Source organism: Oncorhynchus mykiss, chromosome 16, assembly GCF_013265735.2.
Source record: "Oncorhynchus mykiss isolate Arlee chromosome 16, USDA_OmykA_1.1, whole genome shotgun sequence".
NCBI lineage: Eukaryota > Metazoa > Chordata > Actinopteri > Salmoniformes > Salmonidae > Oncorhynchus > Oncorhynchus mykiss.
The window spans coordinates 40,635,763-40,659,167 of record NC_048580.1 but is presented as its reverse complement, the minus strand read 5'-3'; the positions used below and the strand labels follow the sequence as shown (position 1 = coordinate 40,659,167).

The following is a 23,405-nucleotide window of genomic DNA, read 5'->3' as shown; positions in this document are numbered from 1 at the left end:
CAACAAACAACCATATAAAAATGATGAATCTTGAGGTTCTAAACACTGCATCCATTTAGCGGATCAACCCGCAGATAAATGACATGGAATAATTAAAGATAATAAACTTTCAATAGCGAACTGAATCAATGTAACTTAACATGAAACTGGGCTGTAAATTAATGCCTGAGCTTGGAAAAAACTGCAATGATTAAATACACAACTTTACAAGGGAATGACTATATAGACAATAAGACACACATTAACCCTTGTGTGGCGTTCATGTTTTTGTTATTCACCCAATGTTTGCGGGTCTGATGGACCCACAACATGATTGGGTTTTTAAAACAATACAGCCATAACAATTGACATACAAATACTTCATTCTTAATACTTAGATGTTGACTTACAGTTTGGACACACCTACTCATTTCAGATTTGTACTTTATTTTTTAAACTATTTTCTACATTATAGAATAATAGTGAAGACATCAAAACTATGAAATAATACATATGGAATCATGTAGTAACCAGAAAAGTGTTCCACAAATAAAAATATAAGTTACATTTCGGATTCTTCAAAGTAGCCACCCTTTGCCTTGATGATAGCTTTGTACACTCTTGGCATTCTCTCAACCAGCTTCGTGAGGTAGTCACCTGGAATGCAATTCAATTAACAGGTGTGCCAAAACAAATTAAAAGTTCATTTGTGGAATGTCTTTCCTCCTTAATGCATTTGAGCCAATCAGACCAAGTCCATATTATGGCAAGAACAGCTCTAATAAGCAAAGAGAAATGACAATCCATCATTACTTTAAGACATGCAGGTCAGTCAATCAGGAAAATGTACTTGCTTGGGCCAAGAAACAGGAGCAATGGACATTAGACCGGTGAAAATCTGTCCAAATTGGAGATTTTAGGTTCCAACTGCCGTGTCTTTGTGAGACGCAGATTATGTGTGGTTCCCACTGTGAAGCATGGAGAAGGAGGTGTGATGGTGAGGGGGTGCTTTGCTGGTGACACTGTCAGTGATTTATTTAGAATTCAAGGCACACTTACTGTAACTAGCATGGCTACCACAGCATTCTGAAGCGATATGCCATTCCATCTGATTTGCGTTTAGTGGCACTATCATTTGTTTTTCAACAGGACAATGACCCAACACACCTCCAGGCTGTGTAAGGGCTATTTGACCAAGAATGAGATGATCTGAAGTGCTGCATCAGATGACCTGGCCTCCACAATCACCCGACCTCAACCCATTTGAGATGATTTGGGATGAGTTTCACCGCAGAGTGAAGGAAAAGCAGCCAACAAGTGCTCAGCATATGTGGGAACTCCTTCAAGACTGTTGGAAAAGCATTCCAGGTGAAGCTGGTTGAGAGAATGCCAAGAGAGTGCAAAGCTGCCATCAAGGCAAAGGGTGGCTACTTTGAAGAATATAAAATATAAAATTTATTTGAATTTGTTTAACATAGTTTTGATGTCTTCACTATTATTCTACAATGTAGAAAATAGTAAAAATAAAGAAAAACCTTTGAATGAGTAGGCGTGTCCAAACTTTTGACCGGTACTGCATATATATTTTTTAAGACACATATTGATACTATGTGTCAGTGGTGCCTCCTGTTAATGATTTTAGAGGGCGGGGTAATGATGATTTAAAGGATTTCAATGTCCAGATCCATCTACATGTATAATATATTCAGACACAACGCATCCCTGAGTACCTCCGGAGGTGGTCAGGAAAATCTGATCTCAATCAGATCACAAAATGTGGCTTTAAATCATGTACACCTGTCTAAAAATGTGGGCACAAACGACACGTCGGCACCTAGGATATAAACAGGGCTTTTGTGGATACAGGCCATGGTCCCAACAAGCGATGACAACAACCAGATGCATGTGCAGGCAGAGGCACCATGCCCATAGGGGGAACAGGGGCCAGATTTTTCAAATAACATTATTCATTTATCTTCTCTGTAATACTACTAGCCACTTGATAATGTTATGAAGCTCCCAACCTCATAACTATCTACCAAGACGCTATCCTCATATATTTTGTGCCCCCTCAGATGTTTGAGGGGCATGACGCCCCTGTGTGCAGGACTAGAGGAATGTGTACTAATGCTCTGTGGCACATGGACAAGAGCTTGTTGTTGTTGCATTGTCCAGAAGGAACCTGCAAGTAAGCATTTTGTTGGACGGTGTGTTCCGTGTGTATCCTGCACATACGACTAATAAAACTTGAAACTAGGCCGTTTCCATCACACCCGGTGGGTCTCAATCTACCGTAAATACACCATCACCACGCACTTATCAGGCCAATCTCTCACTGCAGAATAGCAACAACACTAGGCTACTGCTTCTCCCTGCCTGTGAATCACTTATCTGAGAACACATCTGGGGTTGACTAAGTACTTGAGTGTGTGTGTGTGTGTGTGTGTGTGAGTGCGTGTGCGCGTGTGCGTGCGCGCGTGTGTGCGTGCAGTCTGCAGAGTGAGTCCACTGTTACTGTATAATCAGTGACTGCGTAATCTAAATGGAGGCATCCTGCACTGAGGGGCAGTGTGCTGCAGTCCTTATTTGGGCCTGTCCTGACCCTTTACAGTTCACCCAAACCATGTGTCACACCCTCAGACAAGGGGAGAGATAAAGAGAGAGAGAGGGACATAGGGACGAAGAGAGTTAGACTGTCAGGAGCAGTAGAGAAACTGAGAGAAGAGAGGGAGGGGAGAGAGCTCGAGGAAACGAGGGATTGAAGTAGTTAGGGGAAGTGGGGAACTAGGAAGTGGGGTGGAGGAAGGCAATGATGAGAGGGGAGAGACAGACGGAAAGAGGGAGGATAGGTTTGGGGATGGGGAGGTGATCATGGACAGCCAATGACAACAAGGCAGGAGAATGTTGAGGTAAAAGAAGAAAAGAGAAGAAGAAAAAGGGAAGAGAAGGTAAAAAGAGAATGCCTCAGGGCAGTACATCTCAGCGTGGACCTAACAGTACACTCCCTGTCCACTGAATTAACCAGAGGAGGAAGGGGGAAAGATAGATTTTCTGGACAGAATAAAAGAGAGGGGGATCCGGTGGTCAGAGGAAAAGAGAGAGGGATCTACTGAACAGAGGAAAAAGCCACTTGGGAGAGGAAAAGAGGAAGGGATCCATTTGGCAAAGGAAAAGGGAGAGAGTGAAGGATCTACTGAATAGAGGGGGGAAAAAAGGGAAGGATGTTTATCCAGAGGGAACCCTGTATAGAGGGGACTAGGTGACCTGAAGAAGAGACACTGTGAGCCACCACCTGTGTGTGTGTATGTGTGTTTGTGTGTGTGAGGACAGGACTGCGCTCATCCCAGCAAGCCTGGGCACACTCTTAGTCCCAGGCAGCATGTGTGTTTTGTGCGTGTGTGAGTGTTCCAGCCAGGCACGCTCCAGACAACATGTTCTCCTATTCAAAATGTAATTGTTTATGTGTATGCAAGATCCTCTGACTCACGCTCAGTGTGTGTAGGTACGTGTGTGGTGTGTGTGTCTGAGTGAGTGTGTTTATTGTGTGTGTGTGTGTGTGTGTGTGTGTGTGTATGTGTGTGTGTGTGTGTGTGTGTGTGTGTGTGAGTTCCTGTGGCTCAGACCAGGCCAGGACGAGACAAGGCAGCGGCTCTAAACTCTGGCACCGTGCTTTGTAGGAGGAGAGGTGAAGGAGGGAACAGACAGAGAGAAGGAACAGTGGAGAGGAGGGGGAGAGAAACAGGGAGAGGAGGAGTGACAGACTGTGGAGGAAAGGAGGAGGAGGAAAAACCGTGGTGAACTGAGGAAAGGAAGAACGGCAACAACAAACAGAGGGAGGACTTACAGGAGGAGAAAGTGAGAAAGGAAGAAGGAGAGAGAGCAAAGTAGAAAAGGAGAGGTTTTTGAGGGAAGAATGAAGGCGCTTCAGAAGAACCAGGGGCGGACAGACCAGATGCTGGGTGCTATGGCTGACATGCTGACTTCCTTGGCATTGCCCAATCAACAGTGGGTGAGTGACATATCAAGTTTTGGTTGGTGGCAGTGTTGTTAATTGGTGTTGTTTTATTGGGTTGCGATATTCTCTTCACATTCAGCACTTCTTTGGTGTGTCCTAGAGATAAGCTAGAACAGAAATGTGTTGTAGTCCAGAAACGTGTGTTGTAGTCCAGAAACGTGTGTTGTAGTCCAGAAACGTGTGTTGTAGTCCAGAAACGTGTGTTGTAGGCCAGTGCAATCATAACAGGTTATTTGTTTCTTATGGTTTTGGAAATCTCTGTTGTAGATTGAAATGACCAAATAGGTCATACAAGTTATTCAAAGACAGTACAGTTAATGACCTAACTGATTTCATATCAGGAACATGAAACCCCTGTTCATATGTCTGAATGGAGACAATAGTGCAGACTTTATTTTTAGCAATACTAGCGTCTTTGAAGTGTCCAGAGTTTCCAGTACTCTAATGGCATGACCCTTAACCCTCGTCTGTTATAGAGATTAGGTCAGACAACATCAAATGGACTGTTTACAATGCAAACACATTCCACAGATGAGATTGTGTGTGTGTATATGTGTGTATGTGCGCACGCACGTGTGTGCGCATATTGGCATGACCCTTAACCCTCATCTGTTAAAGACAATAGGTCAGACACTCCTCAGATGGACTGTTAACAAACATGTTCCACAGATGAGAGAGAATGTGTGTGTGTGTGTGTGTGTGTGTGTGTGTGTGTGTGTGTGTGTGTGTGTGTGTGTGTGTGTGTGTGTGTGTGTGTGTGTGTGTGTGTGTGTGTGTGTTTGTGTAACCCATTATAATCCGATCAGTCATTGACATCAATAACATTCTCAACAGGAACACCAAGCTACATTTGGACTTTAACACATTTTTTGATAGCTTGACTCTTAAGGATAACTCTTGCATAAGGCAAGTCACACAAACAGATGGGCAATATGTACAGAAAGGGACAGAGAAAGACACAGAGAGGGAGTGATACAGAAAGAGTGGGAGAGAGAGTTCAAGAGTGAGAGACAGGGAGAGAAAGAGCGATAGAGAGACAGGAAGACTAACAGAGATAGACAGAGTAATAGGTAGAGAGAGCAAGTAGGATACGTGAGAGTGTGTGTGTGTGCCTGGTGGTCTCTCTTCAGTGGTTGGGAGGAATCTTGGATGTGTCTCAGACACAGGAATTGGAGTAGTACTGATTAAGACATCTCCCCTTAAACAAACTCATGAGATTCTAACTAAGGCTTCCCTCTCTCTCTCTGTCTCTCTCTCTCTTACCCTCACTGCCTCTCTGTCTCACCCTCCCTTCCTCCCTCTCTCGCTCCTTCTCTCTCCCCCTCCCTCTTTCCCTCCTTCCCTCTCCCCCTTTATATTTCTCTCTCCCACTCTACCTCCCTCCCCCTCTCTCCCCTCTCTCTCTCATGACTGTTTTATAAACACACAACTGCTGTAGGCCTTTACATGGAAGCCAGTCAGATGCTAAATGAAATCAAAACGGTTTGTTACAGTGCAGTATCAGACACGATATGTCATGTGTCAATGTGCAGCGGTTAGGACGGAGTCAGGCGCAGGACACAGAACTGAGTAAAAGACGTACTTTACTCGAAAAGAAGCAACAACATTTCCACGAAGAGAAAACACACCATCTCACAGAAGTCTTGAATACTAAACAAAGAACAAACGTGCACAAAACCATGTGGGAACTAGAGGGTTAAATAGGGAATAAATGATAACGTAATGGGAACCAGGTGTGTACAATCAAGACAAAACAAATGGAAAAAGAAACTTTACCTTTACCAATTAAAGTAAAGGAGCGCCGAAACCATTCATCCACCGCATGTGCCTCAATCTGGCTCTGATGCCACGGTGCCAGGACCGGCTGATATCCTAGTACACACTGGAAAGGGAGACAGGGTAGTGGAGGAGTGGCGGAGAGAGTTTTGGCCCATCTCTGCCCAGGGGATGAAAGCCACCCACTCCCCCGGCCGGTCCTGGCAATAGGATCGCAGAGCCCATTACTCTGGGGGTGAAACCCTGAGGTCAACATCCAAAAGCAACATTTTAAAAAAATGATTTTTTTGTCAAAAACTTATCACCCCTGAAAAAAGTGCTTTCTGGACCGTTTTTTCGAAATTCTTTCGATTTTTTGGTCAATTACACATGTGTAAGAACTGTATGAATATACTTTTGTCCAATTTTATTATCATAATTTGTTTTTTTAATTACATGCGCATAAGGCATATGTTTTGTCCATTTGCGATATGATTTCATAGGAAGTCAAAAGTCAAAAGTCAAAAATTTCCAAATTTTGTAAAAAACTTCACACATCCTTAAAAAAGTGCTTTCTGGACCGTTTTTCAAAATTCTTTCGATTTTTGTGTCAATTACACATGTATAAGAACTGTATCAACATACTTTAGTCATATTTTATTATCATATATATTTTTTTTTTACTTGTGCATAAGGCATATGTTTTCTCCATTTGGAATATGATTTCATAGGAAGTCAAAAGTAAAAAATGTCAAAATTTTGTAAAAAACTTCACACACCCTTAAAAAAGTGCTTTCTGGACCGTTTTTCAAAATTCTTTCGAATTTTGTGTCAATTACACACGTATAAGAACTGTATCAACATACTTTAGTCGTATTTTATTATCATATTTATTATTTTATTTTTTTACTTGTGCATAAGGCATATGTTTTGTCCATTTGCAATATGATTTAATAGGAAGTCAAAAGTCGAAAATGGGAACTTTAAAAAAAAAAACGTATCACCCTCGTAAAAAAAGTGCTTTCTGGACCGTTTTTCAAAATTGTTTTGATTTTAAGTCAATTAATCATGTGTAAGAAATGTATGACCATACTTTTGTAAAATGTTATTATCATAATTTTTTTATATTTTTAACTTGTGCATAAGGAATATGATTTGTCCATTTGCAATATGATTTCATAGGAAGTCAAAAGTCACTTTTTGGGGGGCCAAATGCCAAAATTGACTGGCCTGATGAACTCGGGATGGCCGGGCAGTGATAGTTGTTCCTTTCCATCACTCGTTGTGTTGATTTCATCATGTCCATTTGGTGATGTTTTTTTCACTATTGAATCATATTACAAATGCACGTGCATTTGCAATATGTTTCAATGGGCATTTCCCATCACGAATTTGGCATGCTCAAAAATCATGCAGAATTGCAAAATTGACTGACCTGATGAACACAGGATGGCTGGGCAGTGATAGTTGTTCCTTTCCATCACTCGTTGTGGTGATTTCATCATGTCCATTTGGTGATGTTTTTTTCACTATTGAATCATATTGCAAATGCACGTGCATTTGCAATGTGTTTCAATGGGAATTTACCATCACGAATTTGGCATGCTCAAAAGTCAAACTATACTTTGCTCAAACTATACTTTTGTCAACTTGTATTATCATAATTTTTCTTTTTTACTTGTGCACAAGGCATATGTTTTGTCCATTTGCAATATGATTTCATAGGAAGTCAAACGTCACTTTTTCTTTGGCCAAATGTCAAAAGAAATTTGGCATGGTCAAAAATCCTGCAGAAATGCAAAATTGACTGGCCTGATGAACACAGGATGGCCGGGCAGTGATTCTGGTTCATCTCAATCGCTCGTTAGGGTTGATTTCAGAATGTCACTTTGGTGATGTTTTTTCACTATAGAATCATATTGCGAATGCACGTGCATTGTTGTGCAACTGGTAACCCAAAAATAAAAATATGGTTGTAAATGCATTTACCGGGACTCCTATTGTCCATGCCCGCTATGGGAGTACCCTACTACGGCCCTCTATCCATGGGGGCCGTCCTGAGTGCTTTATGGACAGTTTAAAATATGACGATGGATGCAGATTGTGATTTTCCTCCGTGCAACTGGTGATCTGAAATGTGCATCTGGTAACCCAAAAATTTAAATATGGTTCAAAATACATTTACCGGTCATTCTATTATTATAGCCTGCTATGTGAACACCCTACTACGGCCCTCTATCAGTGGGGGCCGTCCTTGAGTGCTTTATGGACAGTTTAAAATATGACGATGGACGCAGATTGTGATTTTCCTCCGTGCAACTGGTGATTTGAAATGTGCATCTGGTAACCCAAAAATTAAAATACTGTTTTAAATACATTTACCGGTACTCCTGTCATCCATGCCCGCTATGGGAGTACCCTACTATGGCCCTCTATCAGTGGGGGCCGTCCTGAGTGCTTTATGGACTGTTTAAAATATTCTGATGAATACGCATTGTTTTCATGATTTCATTATGTCCATTTGTTTATGTTTTCTTACTTTTGCAAAGTCACTGTGCATTTGCAATATGGTTCAATGGGCAGGTACCATCACGAATTTGTCATGCTATAAAAATCCTGCAGGAATGTGAAATTGACTGGCCCGATGAACTCGGGATGGCTGGGCAGTGATTCTGGTTCATCTCAATCGCTCGTTAGGGTTGATTTCAGAATGTCACTTTGGTGATGGTACCTCACTGTTTAAACATATTGCAAATGGACAAGAGTCAAGTGGACAAGAGTCCATCAGTCAATTAGATATCATTCTGACACCAAACTGATACAAACTGACACCAACCCCACTTTTTCCAACTCGTTTAGTAGCCAACTATTGCATACTTCAGAGCTGGCCCAATATTCACAACGCCTTCGGTTCAAACCATAAAAAAAACCATAAAACACGTAGTTACGTTCTAGCTGCGGGTCCATTTCTTATGTTATGTGTAGGCCTAGCTGAGGCGACCCCGAATCCCAAGTTTCGGCTCGATAGGTCATTTGGTGTCCGAGCAAAACCCTAATTGGTGCTGAAAATCCACTTTTTTCCATGCCTTGCTACGGGGTCCTTGAATGAGCTATCGGACAGAAACGTTGGGGTCCATCTCTATGGGCCGAGCCGGTTTCAATGCACCTAGCTTTGCGTCTCTGAGACCTTTCTAAATGTCGTCATTTTCGTAATGGTCAAAATGAATTGAAGTCATTGCAAATAATACGAGGCTGTTTCTCGGTCCGAGAACCTTCTAGAGCCACCTAACTCACCACGCACTATCGACCGGAGGTCTATAACAGGTTTCTAAAGTTTCGGAACTCTAGGTCTGACGGTTCTTTAAAAGTTCCAACAAGGTTAACTAATGCAGGCAGTGTATGTCTCTACGACCTCATAGTGGCCTGATGGACTGGTACCGAAGACAGGTTAATACGGCATTCATAACCCATATAGGCTTCAGGTTGAATTTAGGAGTGCAGGCAATGTATTCCTATGGGGAGAGAAGTCAATGCAAACTAACGGTTCTCTCACTGTCACCCGAAAGCAAATTACATTGTGGGGCAGGCTTCATTTTGGGCCTACTATTCTAATGGTTGCTGCGCTTAGACCGACCAAGCTACGGTCAAGCGGGATATCTCGTTGAACTCGGCATGGCCTAGGGATTATGGTAATGCCATTGCCTGCTCTCTGTGTCTTTAAGCACCGCACTTTGTCACTCCATCCTTCCTGTGTGTGTGTGAGGGAGCTTTTCTTTGACATCTGTTGGGAGAAATGACTGACTTACAGTTTATGGGGGTTTCCTAATCACACATATGAAGTTTTGAAAAGATCTGACCTTTTTAACCCTTGGGAACTGCCACTATGACACCATTTAAGGCACTTCCGGTTGGCACAGGAAGCTATAAATAAACTCATATCCTGATTGGGGTATGCCTTTACAGAATCCTGAGTTATAAGTCTTTACGTTAAGAACTGAGTTATTTACGGAGGGTTTAGTGAGTGTGTGTTATTTCAGAAAATCATAGAAAATCACAGAAATCTCGCAGAGCTCCGCAGCACACTTTAAAAAGATTCGTATGAACACCCTGCAACTGGATCTGTAACTGTTGGAAAAAAAACGCCTATTTGTGAACATCACCAATTTGTCATTGTACGATTTCTCTTAAATGACGATAGATAAATGGCTGGTTCTTTTTTTATTGACACCGGAGGCTCCTTGACTTTGACGTGAAGTGGAAAAATAATTTCTCTATTTTCATTTTGGACCTTTAATCCCAGAGAAATGGCCATAACTCAAAAACCGTTGAGGCCTAGACGCCATCTTGTTCGGGGCCAACTGCCCATTATGCCAAACCTACGCTCACCAAGTTTCGGCTTCAAAATATTTTCAGTTTTCGAGATAAGGCCCCGTCGTGATTCGTGATGTTTTGTACAATTGCAATATGATTGCTTATGCCCTCTTGTGGGAATTTCCGGTACAGCGGAAAAATGACCAAAATGTGATTATTTTATAAAACGGAAACCGAATGTCCGACAAAGTTCATTCGATGACTTCCCGGTAGGTCCGGCCCTACCGCACGGCCCGACACCGACCGCGAATTTTACAAACGTTTTTGGACGTCTAGTAAGGGACCGTACATTTGCAATATGGACTTTCTCACTAACTATACACGAAATGTCAAAATGTTCCCTTAAGGTATGTAAGCGCTCCTGAGATCCAATTTGGTGAAGAAGCGCACCTCGTGCAATGACTCACACTGGCTATGAGAGGCAGCGGGTAACTTCACTTCATCGTGATCTGATTTATACATCTATAGTCAATGCACGAGCATAAACCTCCATCCTTCTTCTTCACAAAAAAGAAACTCGAGGAGGCAGGTGAAGTGGAAGGCCGAATGTATCCCTGTCCAGAGATTCGGAGACATATGTTTCCATAGCCGCCGTCTCCTCCTGTGACAGGGGATACACGTGACTCCTGGGAAGTGCTGCATCTACCAGGAGATTTATCACACAATCCCCCCGTCGATGGGGTGGTAATTGAGTCTCCTTTTTTTTACAGAAGGCGAGAGCCAAATCGGCATATTCAGGGGGGATGTGCATGGTGGAGACCTGGTTTGGACTCTCCACCGTAGTTGCACCTATGGAAACACCTATACACCTCCCTGAGCACTGACGTGACCATCCCTTGAGAGCCCTCTGTTGCCACGAAATAGTGGGGTCATGATAGGCCAACCAGGGAAGCCCCAACACCACAGGAAACGCAGGAGAATCGATCAGGAAGAGGCTAATTCTCTCCTCATGACCCTCCTGCGTTATCATACAGAGTGGAGCTGTGACCTCCCTAATCAGGCCCAACCCCAAAGGACTACAATCTAAGGCATGTACAGGGAAGGGCACATCAACAGGAACAATAGGGATCCCTAATCTAAGTGCAAATGAACGGTCAATAAAGTTCCCAGCTGCACCTGAATCTACTAGCGCCTTATGCTGGGAATGCGGGGAAAACTCTGCAAATTCTATACATACACACATGTGCGCAATAGGGAGCTCTGGGTGAGCCGGGTGCCTACTCACCTGGGATGATCCACCAGTGCCCTGCCTGCTGCCTCGACTCCCTGGGGAACCTCTCCAGCACCGACCAGCAGTGTGCCCTCGGCGGCCACAGGTGGTTCAGGAAACGGCCCCCCATCCGGTCACCCTTAGAGCAGCACCTCCGAGCTCCATAGGTGTAGGATCGGAGGTGCTGGGGGATGGAATGGACAGACCCCGATCCGGACAAGCGCTTTCCCCGACAAACAGGAGATGAGGGCGGACACGCTCTGGTATCCCGAGGGAGCTGGGTGGACGGTCGCCAGGTGGAGCTCCAACTGGAGTAGGAACCCCTGGCACCCGGCAGCTGTCCCATCATATGACCTCGAGAGCGAGAGCAGAATCCCACTGGGTCCAGGTGACGGAGGGGTGGACAATGGTGTGGGTTGGGGTGAAGTTGATGGGGGTGTGGGAAAACTCCCTCTCTCCCATCTCTCCATGGTGTGCAGCACGCTATCCATGGCTGTGCCAAGATTTTGGAGCATCGTCTCGTGCTGCTGGACGCGCTCCTCCACTGGTAACAGAGGACTGGGTGCACCTGCTGACTCCATACGTGGTGCGTGTTTCTGTCATGTGTCAATGTGCAGCGGTTAGGACGGAGTCAGGCGCAGGACACAGAACTGAGTAAAAGACGCACTTTACTCGAAAAGAAACAACAACATTTCCACGAAGGGAAAACACACCATCTCACAGAAGTCTTGAACACGAAACAAAGAACAAACACGCACAAAACCATGTGGGAACTACAGGGTTAAATAGGGAATAAATTATAACGTAATGGGAACCAGGTGTGTACAATCAAGACAAAACAAATGGAAAAAGAAACGTAGATCGGTGGCAGCTAGAAAGCCAGTGGCAACGACCGCCGAACGCCGCCCAAACAAGGAGAGGCACTAACTTCGGCGGAAGTCGTGACACGATAAATAAAAATAGAAGATTCCAAGCTCAGAAGCTCATTAGAAGTTCAGAGTTCCCAGCATTGAGAATCAACTAACCCAGCTAACAATTCTAGGGAGAGAGAACGTTTTTGTAATGTTACCCATAATGTTCTCCTGTTTGAGTGTCCAGTTAGTTAGGGGAACGTTCTATCTATGCTAGCAAAATCCTTATAACCTTTTTTGCTTGTTTTGTTGTTAGTGTTAGCAGAACATTCCCTTAATGTCAAGCGGAACTTATCTAGAAAGTGTCTAGAATGTTCTCAGAATATACAATATTATTGTTCTAGATGCGTTTTATGGGACGTTGCAAGAAATCAAATCAAATCGTATTCGTCACATGCTTCATAAACAGTGAAATGCATTCTTATGTGCCCTTCCCAACAATGCAGAGACATAAAATAGAGAAATAATAGAAAAATAATAACACGTAATAATAAAAGTAACACTAAATACTTAATGAGCAATAATAACTTGGCTATATACATGGGGTACCAGTACCAAGTTTATGTGCAGAGGTATGAGGTAATTGAGGTAGCTTAGATATACTGTATGGGCCCGATCCCTACTTAAGAATTTATGCCCTTCTTACACATGCCTTTATATGCACTTCTCAGTATTCGGCGCTCTGCAGGTGTGGCTACTTCGCGCGCTCTGAATAAATGTAATTCAGTACATTTATCTTAACCCATCCCTTTAAATATGGTGTACCTTTAATTAGAAGTTTGTTGACAGACTCAATAGAATACACGGAGAGAACGGGGTCAGAATATAGGGATCAATGACAGAAAGCCATCTACGCATATTCGTTTCCGTTTCAGCACCAACTGGTAGATTGAAAAAAATGGGGTTAGAAAAGTAAGAATGAATAGAATATATTAAAAAACAGTTTGGAGAGCCTTTACACACGACATATTGATGAATACAAAATACACTGGTTCATCCTGAAAGTTGTCATATTCAAGTTAAATCCATAAGATATTGGAAGGTGGGGAAAAAGTGTTGAACTATAATCCTATAAATCTACTCTAATTCTCACTAATCATGGAACTGTATGACAACGGTCCAGTCGTCGTGAACCGTGCTCCAGGCTCCAGGTTTAACCTGCTACGTGCGGTCTGAGTTCCATAATGATAGGCTACATGTCCCAAATTATTACACAACCTTAGCCTAATGTGATCCACTATTGCTAGCAACCCTCAGGAACAATTTACATGGTTGTGACAGAGGAAAGAAAGATCAACGGAATGGAATGACGCTGAAATAAATCTATGTCGGAATTACTGACGTGGATCTGGATAGTGGCTCATATTTAACATGATACAAATTGTACAAGAAACGTAGATAAACCCAGGCATATAATTAAAACATTATTAAACGCATGCATCAACTCGTCAGGGTCAGCCCTATTGAAGCCAATAACTTGGGTCTCCAAATTTCATCCACGCAGATTATGAGAATGATGTCCTATTTCACTGTGGAAGGAAAAATCACCTTCAACAATTGCCACGTGTTTTTACAATCCCCTTCTCCAAATGGATTACTCATTTACCTAGCTCTTATAAATGTATAAATTACAGTTGCTGGAGAATGCTGTTAATTCTCTTTGGGGAAAAAAATTAATTTATGGGTTTTTGTAAAGTTGAAACTCATTTACTGCATTTCTCTATACAAGCAGAAATGACCCCAGCCTTGGCTGCTGTAGGTTCATTCACCTCAGTCGATCTACAAGCACACAGCCTATTAGTATACAGTTTAATGTTATATTAGAAATGATTCACACTGACATGTAGCATCAGCGACTGTTCAGTCAGTTTTAATGACGAATTGCATGAAGTCATTGGCTCTTCACATAGACCTCATTTTCTCAAATGACATAGTGTTCACATTTGTATTCCTAGGCAGTCCTAATCAAGACCCACACAAACAGACATCAATGGAGCACACAGATGATCATATCACATTCACATTCATTGTTAGAATATTACTCACCATTCTGTATGAATATCAGTGATGTTTCGGTAAAAAAAGAAGAAGGGGGTAATGGGTAAACTAAACCCCAGATAAGATGAACAACCACCGATATAACATATGATATTTTTAGAAATGTATTGTTTCCATTTTGATTCCATTTTAATGTCGGACTATAAGGAAAGATAGGCCATGTGGAGATGTTCATATTGAAACACATCTTATTAAGTTGTTTGATAAGATTAGTACAGATTTTCTCAGAGGACCCCACATGGGGCCTCGACCCCAAGTTTGGTAACTAACCTCTCTCGCTGCTTGCTTCCCACTTTCTCTCCCTGTCTCCTCTGCTTCCTCCTGCATGCATTGCAGCCTACCTCCGTCTCACCACTGAGCACCACACCTTTGTCTGTCTCAGTAGCCTACTCTGTAAAGCAAAGTTGTTATGAGCCTATTTTGTTTGCTCTGGCTGAGGTAGGCTCCATTGAACGTTAGCTTCTTACTTCCTCCTTCTAGCTGGCTAAGTAATACTAGCCAAAGCTCAATGTTACTGCAATAGAAGTCTCTGCTGGCAGCTAGCCACCTGATGGACTGATATTAATAGTATAAGCAACTATTTGCCAGCTGTGCACTCATTCTCAGAGAGTATGTTTTTGTTTGATTGGGGATGTCTGTAAACAGATCAGGAGCGGTGCGATGGTTTTAAAATTGCCTTTGTCCCGCATCTCGCAAACACACTATCAGCAACGTCTCTAGTTGCCCACTTGAGTTGACTCCGAGCTGGTATAGAGGTCCTGGATGGCAGGGAGCTTGTTGCCATACCAAGCAGTTGCCATACCAAGCAGTGGTGAAGCCAGTCAAGATGCTCTCAATGCTCTAGCATTTAGCTCAGTGTGGATGTTGCCTGTAAATCCATGGCTTCTGGTTGGGATATGTACGTACAGTCACTGTGGTGACGACGTTGTCGATGAACTTATGGAGGGGCGGCAGGTAGCCTAGTGGTTAGAGCGTTGGACCAGTAACCGAAAGGTTGCTGAATTGAATCCCCGAGCTGACAAGGTAAAGATCTGTTGTTCTGCCACTGAGCAAGGCAGTTAACCCACTGTTCACCGGGCACCGAAGACATGGATGTTGACTAAGGCAGCCCCCCGCACCGCTCTGATTCAGTGGGGTTAGGTTAAATGCGGAAGACATATTTCAGTTGAAGGCATTCAGTTGTACAACTAACTAGGTATCCCCCTTTCCCTATTAACGAAGCCGGTGACTGATGTGGTAAACTCCTCAATGCCATCGGATGAATCCTGGAATATATTCCAGTCTGTGCTAGCGAAACAGTCCTGTAGTTTAGCATCCTCTTCCTCGGACCACTTCCGTATTGATCACGTCACTGGTACTTCCTGTGTGACAGGTGACATGCTGGTAGAAATGAGGTAAGATTGATTTCAGTTTCCCTTCATTAAATCACCGGCCACCAGGAGCCCCGCCTCTGAATTAGCATTTCAAATCAAATCAAATCAACAAGTACAGTATATACATATGAGATGAGTAATGTAGGGTATGTAAACAAAGTGGCATAGTTTAAAGTGGCTAGTGATACATTTATTACATAAAGATGCAGTAGATGATATAGGGTACAGTATATATATATATATATACATATGAGATGAGTAATGTAGGGTATGTAAACATTATATTAAGTAGCATTGTTTAAAGTGGCTAGTAATATATTTTACATCAATTTCCATCAATTAAAGTGGCTGGAGTTGAGTCAGTGTGTTGGCAGCAGCCACTCAATGTTAGTGGTGGCTGTTTAACAGTCTGATGGCCTTGAGATAGAAGCTGTTTTTCAGTCTCTCGGTCCCTGCTTTGATGCACCTGTACTGACCTCGCCTTCTGGATGATAGCGGGGTGAACAGGCAGTGGCTCGGGTGGTTGTTGTCCTTGATGATCTTTATGGCCTTCCTGTGACATCGGGTGGTGTAGGTGTCCTGGAGGGCAGGTAGTTTGCCCCCGGTGATGCGTTGTGCAGACCTCACTACCCTCTGGAGAGCCTTACGGTTGTGGGCGGAGCAGTTGCCGTACCAGGCGGTGATACAGCCCAACAGGATGCTCTTGATTGTGCATCTGTAGAAGTTCTTGATTGTGCATCTGTAGAAGTTTGTGAGTGCTTTTGGTGACAAGCCAAATTTCTTCAGCCTCCTGAGGTTGAAGAGGCGCTGCTGCGCCTTCTTCACAATGCTGTCTGTGTGGGTGGACCAATTCAGTTTGTCCGTGATGTGTACGCCAAGGAACTTAAAACTTACTACCCTCTCCACTACTGTCACATCGATGTGGATAGGGGGGGTGCTCCCTCTGCTGTTTCCTCAAGTCCACAATCATCTCCTTTGTTTTGTTGACGTTGAGTGTGAGGTTATTTTCCTGGCACCACACTCAAAGGGCCCTCACCTCCTCCCTGTAGGCCGTCTCGTCGTTGTTGGTAATCAAGCCTACCACTGTAGTGTCGTCCGCAAACTTGATGATTGAGTTGGAGGCGTGCATGGCCACGCAGTCATGGGTGAACAGGGAGTACAGGAGAGTGCTCAGAACGCACCCTTGTGGGGCCCCAGTGTTGAGGATCAGTGGGTGGAGATGTTGTTATCTACCCTCACCACCTGGGGGCGGCCCGTCAGGAAGTCCAGTACCCAGTTGCACAGGGCGGGGTCAAGACCCAGGGTCTCGAGCTTGATGACGAGTTTGGAGGGTACTATGGTGTTAAATGCTGAGCTGTAGTCGATGAACAGCATTCTCACATAGGTATTCCTCTTGTCCAGATGGGTTAGGGCAGTGTGCAGTGTGGTTGAGATTGCCTCGTCTGTGGACCTATTTGGGCGGCAAGCAAATTGGAGTGGGTCTAGGGTGTCAGGTAGGGTGGAGGTGATATGGTACTTGACTAGTCTCTCAAAGCACTTCATGATGACGGAAGTGAGTGCTACGGGGCGGTAGTCGTTTAGCTCAGTTACCTTAGCTTCCTTGGGAACAGGGACAATGGTGGCCCTCTTTAAGCATGTGGGAACAGCAGACTGGGATAAGGATTGATTGAATATGTCCGTAAACACACCAGCCAGCTGGTCTGCACATGCTCTGAGGACGCGGCTGGGGATGCCGTCTGGGCCTGAATCCTTGCGAGGGTTAACACGTTTAAATGTTTTCCTCACGTTGGCTGCAGTGAAGGAGAGTCTGCAGGTTTTGGTTGCGGGCCGCGTTAGTGGCACTGTATTGTCCTCAAAGCGGGCAAAAAAGTTATTTAGTCTGCCTGGGAGCAAGACATCCTGGTCTGTGACGGGGCTGGTTTTCTTTTTGTAATCCGTGATTGACTGTAGACCCTGCCACATACCTCTTGTGTCTGAGCCGTTGAATTGTGACTCTACTTTGTTTCTATACTGACGCTTAGCTTGTTTGATTGCCTTTCGGAGGGAATAGCTACACTGTTTGTATTCGGTCATGTCTCCGGTCACCTTTCCCTGGTTAAAAGCAGTGGTTCATGCTTTCAGTTTCACGCAAATGCTGCCATCAATCCACGGATTCTGGATTGGGAATGTTTTAATCGTTGCTATGGGAACGACATCATCAATGCACTTTCTAATGAACTCGCTCACCGAATCAGCGTATTCGTCAATGTTGTTGGACGCAATGCGGATCATATCCCAGTCCGTGTGATCGAAGCAGTCTTGAAGCTGGAATCAGATTGGTCGGACCAGCGTTGAACAGACCTGAGCGCGGGAGCTTCTTGTTTTAGTTTCTGTCTGTAGGCATGGAGCAACAAAATGGAGTCGTGGTCAGCTTTTACAGTCTCTGATGTCCCTCTGGAATGCTACCCCTGCTCGGATTTCATCAACCTTGTTGTCAAGAGACTGGACATTGGCGAGTAGTATGCTAGGGAGTGGTGCGCGATGTGCCCGTCTCCGGAGCCTGACCAGAAGACCGCTATGTTTCACTCTTTTACGACGTCTTTGTTTTGGATCCGCTTCGGGAAAGTCATATTCCTGGTCGTACTGATGGTGAGTTGACGTTGCTCTTGTATTCAGTAGTTTTTCCCGACTGTATGTAATGTAACCTAAGATTACCTGGGGTACCAATGCAAGAAATAACACGTAAAAAAAACAAAAAACTGCATAGTTTCCTAGCAACGCGAAGCGAGGTGGCCATCTCTGTCGGCGCCGGAAGGCATTTACATGTTTGCTTATGGCCCTATCTTTGTGCCAGCATCAGTTTGTGGTGGTAAATAGACAGCTATGAAAAATATAGATGAAAACTCTTGGTAAATAGTATGATTTACAGATTATCAGGTATTCTAACTCAGGTGAGCAGAACCTCGAGACTTCCTTAATATTAGAGATCGAGCACCAGCTGTTGTTGTCATGCCCTGATCTGTTTCACCTGTTCCTGTGATTGTCTCCACCCCCTCCAGGTGTTGCTTATTTCCCCCAGTGTATTTATCCCTGTGTTTCCTGTCTCTCTTTGCCAGTTCGTCTTGTATGTTTAGTCAAGTCAACCAGCGTGTTTTTCCCCGCACTCCTTTTTCTAGTCCTCCCGGTTTTGACTGTTGCCTGTTTCTGGATTCTTTACCCGCCTGCCTGACCATCCTGCCTGCCGTTACCACGAGCCTGTCTGCCACTCTGTACCTCCAGGACTATGATCTGGTTTTGACCTTTTTGCCTGTCCATGACCATTCTCTAGCCTACCACTTTGGATTATTAAACATTGTAAGACTCCAACCATCTGGCTCCTGTGTCATCATCTGGGTCTCGCCTTGTGCCTTGATAGTTGTTAACAAAGAGACACACCTTGAGCTTACCCGAGGCTGCGGATTGATCCTGCCGACGTATAGAAAAAACAGCTAGGAAACCTGCTATTTACTCACCGATGTAGTTTTGTCAGGATGCTCGCTTTCGGGTTTGGGATCTGGTCCGGGGTCAGCAGTATGTCCTGCACCACCGACTCGTTGGAGTAGAAATCTTCATCCACATCGAGGTTGATGATCGCTGTTCTGATGTCCAGAAGATCTTTTCGGTCATAGGAAACGATGGTGGGAACAGATCAGCGCAAAAAAAACAACACACAAAAGTAGCCAACTTGGTCAGGAGTGCATAAAATGGCAGCTGTCCATTGCATTGCCATTCTAGTGTTTTCGTTGGAAGAACATTCATGTGTCCAGTTTTCTGAGGGTTAGGACAATATTCCATCAACGTCACATCGAACATACACAGAACACGGTTGCCATGTTGTCAGAATTTAAGATATTAAGGCTCTAGACACGTTTCATGGGAACGTAGCGCGAACATTCCTGTGTCCAGTTTTCGGAGAATATTGTCTGTTGACAAGGGATACCCACACCGTGTACTTTTAACATACAGTGTCTTCAACTTAAATATTTAACACACATGATTACATTGTTCATGATCATTTATACAGTAATTATTATTCAATATTTTTTATGTAAGCCAGTTAAGAACAAATTCTTATTTACAATGACGGCCTACCACGGCCAAACCCAGACGACGCTGCGCCAAATGTGCACCACCCTACGGGACCAATCACAGCCAGATGTGATTTAACCTGGATTCGAAACAGGTTCTGTAGTGACGCCTCTTGCACTCTTGATGCGGCACCTTAGACTTCTGCACCACTCAGGAGCATGTACTCAACTAGGATTTGAACTCACAACCTTCTGGTTCTACAGCAGTCAGATCTTCCTGCTACGCCACCATGTATCTGTCAGTTGTCAGTGAATTTGAATATTCTCTCATCATTGATTTTCTTGACTGAATTCAACAGTTTAAGGTCTTTCTTTATAGTTGTCTAATGTTGGTGGGGCATGTTAACCTGTTTTAATTGTACTCCTGAATCACTATGATCAAGAACAGTTTTTTAAAGTGTACTTTTAACAGAGCTGATATTTACTTCAAAGGCAATTCACCCTATTGATTACACATATCAAGTAGTTTCAGATCTACATAAGTGCCTACGGAGGAGGGGTTAGGCTTTCTTCTGGCCAGGGCCTAACTACACTGGCCCAATAAGCACATGCCCTAGAAATATCTCTTATCGGGTCTGTGGTTAGGGTGTTCATCATTGATGCTGGTGCTCTGAGTCCAAGATGTGCAAGGGCACTATTCTCAGATTCTCAGCAATACGTGTTAATGTCATTACTTGGCAACAGATACAACTGTATTGTTTGCATTTTAATTGCATTTTAATGTAGTACTACAATGAAAGATAGGCCATGTGGCGATGTTCATATTGAAACACATCATCTTTTTTAAAGTTCCCAACTTGTTTGATTTTTGTCCGATTTCCTCATCGAAAGATGGGAATCGGTAGTAAGAATTCTAGATAGCTGAGAATCATTTTGAAATCCACACCACATATTGCCATGTGGAAAAAACGTGTCTCTGGTAAGGAATCGCATCAGGTCTCGTGCATTTCTGTTCTTTAACATTCCTAATTTGTTGTGGAAACATGGCCCTGGCGGTAGTGTTGCTTCTGATGGAAATCTACCCAGAACCTGGTTGCCATATTCTCAGAATATCAGAAATGTGTATATTTACAGTAGCATGTCTGAACTGTCTCACATTTGCCATTTAAGCAATGATTATGCCAGTTATACCAAACCAATACACAACACAGAGTTTCAACTCCACGCCTACTCATTTCAGGGTTTTCATTTTTTTAAAACTATTTTCTACATTGTAGAATAATAGTGAAGACATCAAAACTATGAAATAACACATACGGAAGGAATCATGTAGTAACCAAAAAAACGAATCAAAATATATTTTATATTTGAGGATGTAAGGGGTGCATACTGGCGGCAGAGAAGTCAGGCGCAGGAGCAAAACATTTGTTACAACTGCACAGTTTAATAATAAAAATCACCGTAAACAAAGCAATCAAATACAATGGGTACAAAACCCGTCGTACACCAGACATAACGTGCACAAGCACTTCCAATAAACAATTCCGGACAAGGACATGGGGGGAACAGAGGGTTAAATATACAACATGTAATGATGGTATTGAAACCATGTGTGTGGGAAGACAAGACAAAACAAATGGAAAATGAAAAGTGGATCAATGATGGCTAGAAGACCGGCGACACAGACCGTCGAACGCCGCCCGAACAAGGAGAGGAATCAACTTCGACGGAAGTCGTGACAGAGGACAACAACCTCTACCTCAATGTGAGCAAGACAAAGGATCTAATCGTGGACTGTAGGAGAAGGGGGGCTGAACACGCCTCCCATTAACATCGAGGGGACTGAAGTGGAGCGGGTCGAGAGTTTCATGTTCCTTGGTGTCCACATCACCAACAAACTATCATGATCCAAACACAACAAGACAGTTGTGAAGAGGGCATGACAACACGTTTTCCCACTCAGGAGACTGAAAAGATTTGGCATGGGTCACCAGATCCTTAAAAAGTTCTACAGCTGCACCATCGAGAGCATCCTGACCGGTTGCATCACCGCCTGGTACGGCAACTGCTCGGCATCTGACCATAAGGCGCTACAGAGAGAAGTGCGTAAATATTTTCTTAACTCCATTACTTGAACTGCATTGTTGGTTAAGGGCTTGTAAGTAAGCATTTCACGGTAAGGTCTACACCTGTTGTATTCGACGCATGTGACAAATAACATTTGATTTGATTTTGATGGTTTATTCTCCCAACCTGTAGAACACTGGACACATGAATGTCCTAGCAACGTTCTCATTGAATGTTTCTAAGAACATTAATAATGTCATTCTGAGAACACATGCAATCAAATACATGTGTTTAGAGAACATGGCAACCGTGTTCTGCGTATGTCTGGTGGGACGTTGATGGGATTTTCTCCTAACCCACAGAAACCCGGACACATGAATGTTCTTGCAACGTTCCTATGATACTTGTCTAGCTCAGTGGTTCCCAAACTTTTATCGTCCCGTAGTACCCCTTCAAACATTCAACCTCCAACTGTGTACCCCCTCTAGCACCATGGTCAGCGTACTTTAAAATTGTATTTTCTGCCATCATTGTAAGCCTGCCATACACACACTATACTATTTATTAAACATAAGAATGAGTGTGAGTTTTTGTCACAACACAGCTCGTAGGACCAGGGCACATATAATAATACAATAATAATCAACAATTTTGCTCCTTATTTAACCATCTTAAATATAAAACCTTATTTGTTCATCGAAAATTGTGAATAACTCACCACAGGTCAACGAGAAGGGTGTGCTTGAAAGGATGCTGTCACGCTCGTCAAAATGACAGGACCAAGGTGCAGCATGGTGAGCGTACATTTTCCTTTATTTTGCAATGTCGCCAACAAAACAATAAACAACAAAACAAACGTGAAGCTCCGTAAGGCTATACATGCATTAAGGAAGACAACTACCCACAACTTCCCAAGGCAGGAAACTCTGAGCTCAGCCCAGTCCAGAAATCTGGCAGTGGCTTTCACTGAACCGCTTGTTGCAATGTCGATGAGTCTCTCTTGTTAAAGATATCAGTAAGTGGGCTGGAGGCAGGGCATGAAAGGGATAACAAATCCAGTTGTTTGTGTCATCCGTTTCGGGAAAGTACCTGCGTAATTGCGCTCCCAACTCACTCAGGTGCTTCGCTTTATCACATTTGACATAGTCCGTAAGCTTGAGTTCATTTGCACACAAAGAATCGTAAAATGATGGAAAGACCTGTGTGTTGTCCTTGTTAATGCAGACCGAGAAGAGCTCCAACTTCTTAATCATAGCCTCAATTTTGTCCAGCACATTGAATATAGTTGCTTAGAGTCCCTGTAATCCTAGATTCAGATAATTCAGGCGAGAAAAAACATCACCCAGATAGGCCAGTCGTGTGAAAAACTCGTCATCATGCAAGCGGTCAGACAAGTGAAAATGATGTTCAGTAAAGAAAACGTTAAGCTCGTCTCTCAATAAATAAAAAAAACGTGTCAATACTTTGCCCCTTGATAACCAGCGCACTTCTGTATGTTGTAAAAGCGTTACATGGTTGCTGCCCATATCATTGCATAGTGCAGAAAATACACGAGAGTTCAGGGGCCTTGCTTTAACAAAGATAACCCTTTTAACTGTCATGTCCAAGACGTCTTTCAAG

The 23,405-nt window shown here is 43.5% G+C and overlaps 1 protein-coding gene across 3 annotated transcripts in view; it reads left to right on the top strand.

Moving 5' to 3' along the window:
- The first annotated feature begins 2,800 nt into the window (after positions 1 to 2,800).
- arhgef25a (Rho guanine nucleotide exchange factor (GEF) 25a) overlaps positions 2,801 to 23,405 on the top strand; it is a 128,441-nt gene continuing 107,836 nt past the window's right edge. For 2 of the 3 annotated variants that reach the window (XM_036946875.1, XM_036946874.1), the window contains exon 1: positions 2,802 to 3,988. In XM_036946875.1, coding sequence (XP_036802770.1) covers positions 3,893 to 3,988 — 96 coding nt within the window. In that variant the 5' untranslated portion in view covers positions 2,802 to 3,892. Of the gene's footprint in view, positions 3,989 to 23,405 lie in introns of all 3 variants that reach the window. The other variant, XM_036946876.1, reaches the window with a different exon arrangement.